We start from the raw sequence: 10776 nt of genomic DNA on the forward strand, positions 1-10776 counted from the left end.
TGTTTGGTTTATAATAACAGTCATATAGAAGACATATTAATTACAATTTATTGTTAGAAGCAAAGCTAACTCAGTACTGAAAACCTAATTTGGGGAAGTGATGAGTTTTCTATTGGTATTGTCAATAAAGAAAACTTCATCAAAGCAAATTTAACATCTATCCCTACACAGTTTAAATAGAAAAATATATTTAGGTGCTCTTGCAAGTATCTTTTGTGGGACAGAATCATCTGACACATTTAAGAAGAAAAAGTTAACTATAAATAATTGTTGATTATGTCTAATTGTTGATAGATTGATTATATAGAAGATATATTACTGAAGAATCCTTTATTGAAGACAGATTTTTATTACTAGCAGAAGCAAAACAACAACAAAACAACAATTTAGTTTACTGGAATCCGAACTTCTGTGTGCCATTGTTGTACTATTATTGCTAGTACAGAACAAAAAGAAAATAAAGCTATTTAACATAAGCCATTGTTGGAAAGCTCACCGTTTCTTTAATGTTTTTCTGAAGTCCTGAATCTCTTTCTTTAGATCTATAAAAGATTTTAAACTAGCATGAAAATTGAGCTTACATCACAAGAAATGTACAAGCTTTAAAAATGATTTAGAAGAAATGCTTTGTATCTCCATGTGAACCTAAAGCAGTATTTTTAAAACTTGGCAAATTTAAGATGTGTGAACTTCAACTCTCAGAATTTCCCAGCTAGCATATTCAACTTCTGGGAGTTGAAGTCCATACATCTTAAAGCTGCCAAACTGGTCTAAAATCAATAGCAGCTTCTTAAAGAGTTATATTATTATTCTTTTAAAGCAGCAGCATTTTTTCATGAAAAATGCTCTCATGAAAATCTGCAAAAAGTCAGATTCCTTTAATGAACAGCAGAGACGTGCTGCTTGCATGAAGTAAAAAAAAGAAGAAGTACTTGTTCCAAATCATATTTAAAGAGTACATAACAGCTCATAATTTAAAACTTACTAAAACTTTAAAGTGATTCAAAATTGCCAAGCAGTCACTAAAGACTTGGGATTGGCCTTCTAGATTACCACTATTATGATTTTTTAAAATAACATTTATGGCAACTCACCTGCCTGTTGTGTCACAGGAAGCAGTGTTTTCTTCTTGAAGTCTACTGATCCATTTTGATAAGGGATAAAAGAAAAGGAAAAGATAGTGAAACAGAATGAAAATCCTTAATTAACAATACCATGGTAAGAATACTCACAACATAATCAGACCATGCAGAATTTAGAGTGATTATAGTTAGCACTTATACAGTCTTCAGTGAGACAGATGTACATGACTTGTATTAAAACATCTGAACATTTATGGAAACAGCTTTTTTAGACAACTTACAAGGAGGTTAAATGGTGACTTTAGTTTATGAATAGGCGACATGTAATGCTATGCAATGTAAAAAAGGAGCAGGCTTTGGTCATAAGATCATGACCACATCTTTGAGGTTTGTTTGTTTGTTTGTTTGTTTTTGACATATACACACATGCATACAGTTGTTGCCCCTGATTTCAGCCCCCAAATTGATAGATTGCTCAAGCAGATTGCCGCATGCTAAAATGATTTAATTACCCTCTATAATTTTGAGACCAGCAGTACAGGCCGCTTCCCCATACTCATTCACAGCAATACAACGATACAAATCAGCATCATCTGAAGTAATTTTGTTTATCTTCAAAGGGAAAATAAAATTAAATCATGGCAATGAATAAAATTATAATTAATAAAGTTAATTATAAAATTCAATTTATATCTGTCTATCTGTCGGTCCATCCATCCGTCCATCCATCCTTAAAAATTAAATGCTAAACCTTACCTGAAAGATAAATTCATTTGTGGCAGGATTAAAAGATATTTGGTATTTCTGAGAATCATCCATTTCCCTATTACTGCACTTCCATAAAACCTTTGGTTTTGGTTCACCTTTGACCACAGCTCTGAAAATGGCATTTTTACCTGACAAAGAAGAAACAAAAAACATGTAAGCTGCTTTTCAATGGGAAGTAGAAATCTAAAATAAAAAAAAATACATATTCCCAATGGAACATTGGTCTTGAATTCTAAAAGTCCATTGTGCACATTAAAAATAAATCATTTTTTTAGAGAGCAGAATGGCAAAAAAGCATAGCAAAGGGCATATCTTAAGGGCAACAACCAACCTTGTTTCATTTCTAGCATTTAAGATCCCCATGCTTTAAATCAGGTATCAGGGACAAACCAAAGCAATTAGCACTTGCCAGGAGTTTTTACACTGATTACAATAAATTGGTTAAAAAGATTGCTATTCAGTTAGAAACTTAAGAATGCAGGTAACAAATCCTTAAGAAATCTCACCTTCCTGTAATGTTACAGTGATTGGTTTCCGCTCAAAGTCAGGTGGGCTGTACCCCTTAGGAATATCTTCTACAAACTGTGTAATGGCCACCCCAGGGAGGGCAGATTTATTCAAAGATTTAACTGAGAAGTAATAAAGATCAAAGTCAAAAATCAAAAGTTGATTGCAAGTCAACTATCCAGATATCTATTTCTACAAGATTGCAAAATGGCTAGGCATTAAGGAAATAGCATACATAAATTATATATTGTACTGTATTTTTAAAAATTTCTATACAAAACTAATTAGACCATTCTAATGCAATATGGATATAAGTCTGCATTAATATTTATTTATTTATTTATTTATTTATTTATTTATTTATTATATTCCATCTTTATTATTTTTACAAATTACTCAAGGTAGCAAACATATCCAACCCACCCACCTCCTCCTATTTTCCCTAACAACAACTCTGTGAGGTGGGTTGGGCTGAAAGGGAGTGATCCAGTTGTCTTTCATGGCTAAGGCAGGACTTAAACTCATGATCTCCTGGTTTTGTCTTAACCAGCAGACCAACTGGATCTCCCAATATGTATTGTTGCAGTAATTGATGTAGAATCCCAGATTGTAATTGAAAATATGACATTTCTCTAAATTTTCAGCTTCAGTTCTCTGCTGTCTTTCCCTCTCCTATTCTTTCCATTTCTACCATTAGAACTCAACATTTTCTGACTCTAAGCCCACACAAAGCTTTTCTTGGAGCTTAATCAGATGTTTACCTCTACACAGATAGCGTTCTCAATTATCAGAACTCCAGAACTGTGACATTATATTGGGAATATTTATAAAACCCCATTTTACTTCTGAACTACCAAAAGGATATCGAAAGTAAGATTAATAAATTAGTAAGAAAGAAGTAAGAAAATAAGAAATAAATTAGACCTATTTTTGTCATATTGTGTACAATTTAAATGATTTATGATTATATATTTAATTTCAACAGTTCAGGGGACTTATTTTTAGAAATGCTCTGTTCGGTAAATCACATATTTCTCAGCGTGTGAATTCCAACCATTTACTTCAAATTGAACGAGACTGGATAAAAATATTAAATATGTACGTCCAAGCCATTGAAATAATGTTGAGTGAATAAATCCTTTCCTGGAAGAACTAATTGTCTAAGCTTCTAGTGAAGACCTTACCTCCTCTCCAACTTGCCATTGTTTTCTGTTGACAACTGGAATTCAGCAGTTTGGTGAAATCTACCTGCAAATCAATGCCTCATTGTTATTAGTGGAAATATCTAACTATCAACATTTGGAAGAAACTGTTTTAAAAGATATCCTGAGATAGAAGAGAGGGAGGGAGTGAGGGAGAGGGGGGAGGGAGAGAGGGAGAGAGAGAGAGAATGAATCATATTGCATAAGCCAAAAATGCTTATAACATCCTATCCAAAATTGGACATTTTTCAGAGCTTAAGCTTTTAAACTTCTTAGCAGTACTGTGCTGGTTGAGAATTTTAATTATCAAAGTTCACACATCTGGAAATTCCTCAGCTTACAAAATTCAAAAACTCTAAAGATACAGTCCTGAATGTACTAGAAATAAATTCCACTCATACCACTCGTCACTTAATTTTGAGAGCAATTGCTTTAGGATGTTCAATTCTTTTCATATGTTGTTTTAAATCCAGTCTGCGCTTCTTTGAGGGGGAGTTAATGTTATTGATATTATAGTTCAGTGGTGGGTTCCTCCTGGTTCAGCCCAGTTCATTCGAACCGGTAGCGGTGACAATATGACGTCACCAAACCAATTCTCTTTGTCTGGGAGCTAGGCCCTCCCGCCCGTCCCCACGTTATTCCTACATTATATTTCTTCTTTTTTAGCCCAGCTGATAGATGCGGCAGAATGGATTGCTGCACCTCAGCTGGGCAAATTCCTAACCCACCTGCGCGGAGCGCAAGGTTGACACGCATGCAAGCAAAGTGAACATGTGTGCGGCGATCACGTGCAAAGCTCGTGCACGAAGAAAACCGGTAGTAAAGCCAGTTGGAACCCACCACTGATATAGTTCCCTGTGCACTGAGATAGGCATTTGGATTTGCAGAAATGCTGCTCATAAATGGAGAAGCTGTTTTCATGCTACCTCGTGGATTTCATCTTTAGCATATTTTAATAAGCCAGAAAGCTTAGTTTTTATTATCTGTGATTTTGGATAAATTTGTACTGAAATGAGAAAAGAATTGAGAATATGTAGCAAATAAAGACACTAGGTGGTGCTAGAGACAGTTCAAAATCAGTAACCATATTTGTTTGCTTACAAATATCAGCATTTTAGAGACAAAAATGTATTAAAGTACAAAGTTTTGTGGCATATATAGATAGTTAAAATGGAGTGTTTCCTAAACTGGTTAATGAATACAAATATACTAGTGAAAAAGAAAGCAGTGATGTCAAGGAGAAAAAAAACTGTGAAGCTGTCATCCCTAAATAATTTATGAACAAAGAAGATACAGACCTTTTGGAAAAGAACAGTTCTTACATCCCTTTGGGAACAAGTTTTGTCTGTTAAATCCTTGTCTCTGCTTTTTTTTCTTTAACCAGTTATTAAAGGAACCTGTTTTAACTTTTCTTATGCTTTTCAGGATCCTTTGATGAAAGGCTGAAGCTTTTGAAAGCTGTTTCTATTGGATCACCCATCCATGTGCTGAAATTCTGAAAGCAATATTGCAGGTATTTGTTCTATAACTGTCCTCAAGTGAACATCCTGAATCTCATCTGGGGCACAACTTGAAATCTCTGTTATCATCCCTTCAATAACAAATGCACATATACACATATATCTGGAACTAGCTCCTTAGTCATTCCAAAAAAGAGGGGTGGGGGAAATAATCTGACAAAAGAGTATATGGAGTGCAGTTGTAAGCCAAATTTATTTTTTGACCTAGATCCAGCTTTTATTTCCTCTGAGCTCAGTCTATTTCTGCTGTGATCCTACCTGCTTAAAGCAGTTGTGAATTTCAGCCTATTTTTTTTTTCATATGACCAAGCACATGTTGCCAGGGTTAATATAAATGGATCCGGGAAAGCAACTGCCACCGAATAGTCTTGTTGCCTTTCAGTCATGTCAGGATTAACTTTGCAGTGCTCTTTGGGAGAGGCCGGATGCTCTACATTCTCTACTTTTTCCTAACACCAACTCTGAGACTTTGGGAATCATGATGTGATCAAGATATCAAGGATATTTCTAGATTAATCAAGCAGTGCAGAATTAAACCAGTACTTGGTTTATGATCCAAGCTAATCATATGGTTTATGATTCAAGCTATGTGTCATTTCATCGTGCCTTCAAGGGCGTTGATCAACCAACTTGTACAATGGGTCATGATCTATGCTTGATAGCATATTCTTGTAAATGACAGCCAATTGATATTTTAGCATAAATTTGCGGGATGGATGCCATAACTGGATGTTTAACAGTTTCAGGGTCTCCAAAGCCATTCTGCAAATTCTAAATACATATTTGTACCGTGGCGATTAGCATACAGTAAACACAATGGCGCTGAATGGATTCTAATATGCAGAATTTAGAAATGTCTATGGGCAGGTGGACAATCTCCTGAAGCTTATGCAATGTTGAGGGAATATTGAGATTAAAGCTGAGTCATACAACTATTCTGTATCTCTTCTCTCCTGGAGTAGCAATTATTGTACATTGCAAGCTGTAACTCTTTGTTCTGTAGATGTATATCCAGTATTTTGAGGATCATCCATCAAGTATTTGTATTTTGGTCACCATGATACAAAATAGATGTTGAGACTCTAGAAAGGGTGCAGAGATGATCATGGGACTGGAAGCTAAAACATATGATGAACAATTGCAGAAACTGGGTATGTCTCGTCTAAAAGAACGGTGACATGAAAATAGATTTCCAATACAGTATTTGAGGGGCTGCCACAGAGAGAAGTTGTGGGTGCAACATTTTTAAGAAGAGGTTTTAAGATGAAATTGGACAGACATTTGGAATGGGGTACGGTCCCTTGTTTGAGAGGGAGTTGAACTAGAAGATCTCCAAAGTCCCTTCCAATTCTATTATTCTGTTAAGTGAGCAGATGTTGTTGCACTGTTAATGGGTTGCCTAGACCACTCCAACACAAATATTCTAGCATACAACTAGGCAGCTTTAGAAGACATGCTAAAATTAACAAATTCAACACTCTGCATCAAGGACTAGGAGTGACATGATAGCAGTGTTTCAATATCTCAGGGGCTGGCACAAATGGGCAAGAAGCAATGGGTGGAAACTAATCAAGGAGAGAAGCAATCTAGAACTAAGGAGAAATTTCCTGACAGTTAGAACAATTAATCAGTGGAAAAACTTGCCTCCAGAAGTTGTAAATGCTCCAACACTGGAAGTTTTTAAGAAGAGATTGGATAACCATTTGTCTGAAATGGTATAGGGTTTCCTGCCTAAGAAGGGGGTTGGACTAGAAGACCTCCAAGGTCCCTTCCAACTGTTATTCTATTCTATTCTATTCTATTCTATTCTATTCTATTCTATTCTATTCTATTCTATTCTATTCTATTATGTGCTTTTAGCTTAAGAAGTGTGATCACTTCCTTGGCAGCAGCTCCAAATCACTGCAAGATAAATGTTACCTCATTCTTATGAAACTCTTTATAGGATTTGAGAACTATTTCCAGAATTATTTCAAATGATATCTTTTGATACACTATCAAAACGGAGTCATTTTTTTGAAAATGTAAGGACTGAATATGTCAGAGAAATACTTATATCTTCTTTTGAAAAAAGATTTAATACAGCAGCCATGTAATACATAATCATTATCTCAGTTTTCATTTGTCTTTCAAAGGTCTGATAAGGTGTCATAGATTCAAGATGCACTGGTGAGAAAAATAAGATACTGCATCTAGGCAGGAAAAACCAAATGAACAGATGTAGAATAGGTTGTACCCGACTCAACTGTAGTGACTACAAGAGGGATCTAGGTGTCCTAGAGGACTACTACTTAAGCATGAGCCAGCAGTGTGCTGCAGATGCTTTTTTAAAAAGCCAATATAGTTCTAGGCTACATCAAGACTTATTCTCCAAACCTTCTGACGATAGGACAAGAAGCACTGGGTGGAAGCCCACTAAAGAGTGATCCAATCTGGAACTAAGGAGAAACTTCCTGACAGTGAGAACAATTAACCAATGGAACTGCTTGCCTCCTGAAATTGTAGGAGCCATCGCTGGAGATTTTCATGAAAGTATTAGACAACCATTTGATGGGATGTTGTAAGTTCTCTTGCCATGGGCAGGGGGTTGGACTAGAAGACCTCTGTGGTCTCTTCCAGCCCTAGATACTATGTGATTAAACAGTTATTTGGTCAAACCATGGCTGTTACTTGATTAAGTAATGTGTGTGTGTATGTGTATGTATGTGCACATGCACATCTGTAATTTATTGTCCATCTTTATATAGTAGTAATTGGTATGAAGAGAAGGACCAGTGGAGACATGATAGCAGTGTTCCAATATTTGAGGAGAGGGTCAAGCTGTTTTCCAAAGCCTTGTCTGGCCTTGTCTGAAGGCCAGACAAGGAATAATGGATGGAAACTGACCAATGAGAGATTCAACCTAGAAATGAGGAGGAACTGACAGTGAGAACAATCAACCAATGGAACAGCTTGCCTTTGGAAGTTGTGGGAGCTTCATCACTTGAGACTTTCAAGAAAAGATTGGACTGCCATTTGTCAGAAATGGTATAGGATCTCCTGCTTGAGGAGGAGCGGGGGCTGGACTAGATGACCTATAAAGTCCCTTCCAACTCTGTTAATTTGTTAATACTATACACATGGATCTATCTTGTTCAGATATCCAGGGACAGGAATTAATTATGAATACAATTTTGCTAATGTGAGTTTGTCCCAATTCTAGTTTTATAGTGAAGAATGGGATTATCTTTGAAATACGTAGATCTGCATTTCATTCTGTGTCCACAGGCTGAAATGCTAAATATTGGTGTATTCTGTATGCATTCAGCAAAACGTGTGTTACGTGTGTTAATCTTGGCATGTAGCTTTTAATAACTGTGAAAATGCTCTTGACATTGATTATAAAGTATTCAGCACACTTCGAAAAACAGGTGGCCAACTTGCAACTTCTAGACCAGAGGCAAGAGATATTTATTTAAAGAGTTTGAAAAGTTTAGCATGCCTTTTCTGCTGTAAGTCTTTTCTCCCAGCAACCAATGTTGACATTCCAATATCCTTGTGTAGCTTAAGTAGTTTCTGTATTTGTCTGCCTGCTGGTCAACATGCAGCAGGGATTAAAATCTAACTTCACAAATATAGAAAGCAATATAGGCAGCTTCCAGGTTTTAAATTAGCTTCTTCCTTTCCCTCAGTTAAATTTGATTTAAAGGACTGGTCAGCATTGTTTGTTAACCTAATGCATAATTTAAAAGAAATAAAGCATTGCTTTTAAACCTGACATTTAAACTTCTGCTTTTAAACGTCTTGTTTGTCCCTGAGGTTTCTTTGATGCCTCTGAAAGACCCTTGCAAGAACAAGTGAAAACATTAGGCAAAAAATGTTTGAAAGTACTCTGAAAATTAGCCTAGGTTGATTTTCACTTAATTGTCAGCTAAATTGTTCCAGGTAGCCTTATATGGTTGATACTCCTGATAAGATGGCTTCTTGCTCCAGGTAAAATTAACACTGGATATTCCAAATGTTTGGTGTGTAATATGTCTGGCATATATGTTAGCAAAATAATAATACAAGCAAACTTAAAAATATATAAATATGGATAAAATCACTGTTTTCCTCATTGGGAAGAAGGGATGGTCTTGTCAATTCTGTTACTCTTTTAGACTTCATATCAACTCACAAATCCTTGCATTCACTAGAATTTATGAGCAAATGACTTAATATACTGTAAAATGCAGTCACTGTGATTCTTAAACTCAACATTAACAAAAGCTCTCATGTCCCTCTTTAGATAAATCTTTATATTAGAGAAACCTACACTTAAAAACCAAGTGTAGGTTTCTCTAATATCCAATTATATTTACATTTACATTTTGAATGTAACTACTTTTCATTGGTGAGTTGTCATGGAATCCAAATATTATTTCCAATTCATTTTCAATCACTCCACTGACCAGTTGTATAAGTCTAACTACAAAAAGCCAATTTTGAGAAGGGCAACAAAATATCAGAAGAATCCAGAGCAGGGATTCTATGTGCTGCTATTTTGGTGCTTTGTACTCCCACTTCCCCAAACCACTTTTAAATTGGCAAAGGAGGGATAAGGGGTCATCAATGTGAATTCATATAGAGTTCAAATAATACTGATACTAACCAGAAAGCAACTCTTCCCCTATCCCTTTCAATTTATATGCCCCATGCAACTTCAGAAGCTTTAAATGGACAGTTTTGAAATCCATACGTTTTTCTGTTATTGAAGAGTAACAATTTTATTCAATCATTTAAATCATCAACTAAATTCCCCTGCCATGCAAGAGCAATCTGTAAAAAGTCAGGAGCTTCCAAGATTTGTGACTCACCTTGTTACTCTTCCCTTTGCCTTGCAAGCATCTCCCTCTTTGCTGCTATTTGGTAGCTTCTCTGTTGCAGCCAAGGCTGTGCAAATGAAGATCTAAGAACTAAATCAGTAGAAGCCTTTTGACTCCCCTCCTAATCTCTCTCTCTCTCTCTTTCTCTCTCTCTCTCTCGTCCTGTCTCTTTCATAGGTCAAAACTTGTCAGAGTCGTTCCCCCTGTTTTTTGCTGGAAACAACATCTCTCTTCTGGGCATTATTATTTCAAGCCATGTCAGAAAATGCTGAACAAATTCAAACTGAACTCAATTTTTGAGATTTCATAAATCCACCTGGCAAATCTGCAAATCTGATTTTTTTTTTTTCCTTGCAAAAAAGATCTTTTTCCCACAGAGCTTTCCTCTTGGAAAAGTTTAAAACTATTTCTTTGTAAAAGCACACTGCTGCTTGCACAGAAAGGAGACTTTTCAAATCTCGGAGCACATTGCAATCAGCAACATTAAATTTCCAAAGATCAGAAGACACATTTGTTAAGTTATGAACAGAATAATTAATATTGTTCTTTATTACATATTTTCTTAACCTTTTAATAACTGAGATTTTAAAAGGTTTATTTTATGAATGAGAGACTATAAAGGAAATGTACCAATAGCAAGTTTTAAAAGTTTGCATATTCCATTTTGACTTGAGGATGAAATTTGACTGCTCAAAGAAGAACGTTGATGAGCACTAGATGCTCCATTGGCTTCTGGGTCTTTTTCTGCATTTCAGCAGGTGCACACAAACACAGCACAGGAGCCAGGTCAGCAGAATTCATTGGTAGATAAAGTAGTCCTCGATTTACAATCACTTGTTTAGTGATCATTTGA

General features: G+C 35.7%; 1 protein-coding gene across 5 annotated transcripts in view; it reads right to left on the bottom strand.

Annotated features, from left to right (window-relative positions):
• Positions 1-10022, bottom strand: part of IGFN1 (immunoglobulin like and fibronectin type III domain containing 1) — a 35239-nt gene extending 25217 nt beyond the window's left edge. For 4 of the 5 annotated variants that reach the window (XM_087889336.1, XM_087889337.1, XM_034414917.2 and 1 more), the window contains exons 1-7: positions 9915-10022; positions 3542-3605; positions 2357-2479; positions 1839-1978; positions 1595-1694; positions 1095-1139; positions 497-542 (exon numbers count right to left, since the gene is read on the bottom strand). In XM_087889336.1, coding sequence (XP_087745462.1) covers positions 497-542; positions 1095-1139; positions 1595-1694; positions 1839-1978; positions 2357-2479; positions 3542-3560 — 473 coding nt within the window. In that variant the 5' untranslated portion in view covers positions 3561-3605; positions 9915-10022. The remainder of the gene's footprint in view (positions 1-496; positions 543-1094; positions 1140-1594; positions 1695-1838; positions 1979-2356; positions 2480-3541; positions 3606-9914) is intronic. The other variant, XM_087889335.1, reaches the window with a different exon arrangement.
• Positions 10023-10776: the final 754 nt, after the last annotated feature.

Source organism: Pantherophis guttatus, chromosome 3 (genome assembly GCF_059756535.1).
Source record: "Pantherophis guttatus breed Tessera chromosome 3, ASM5975653v1, whole genome shotgun sequence".
Taxonomy (NCBI): Eukaryota; Metazoa; Chordata; class Lepidosauria; order Squamata; family Colubridae; genus Pantherophis; species Pantherophis guttatus.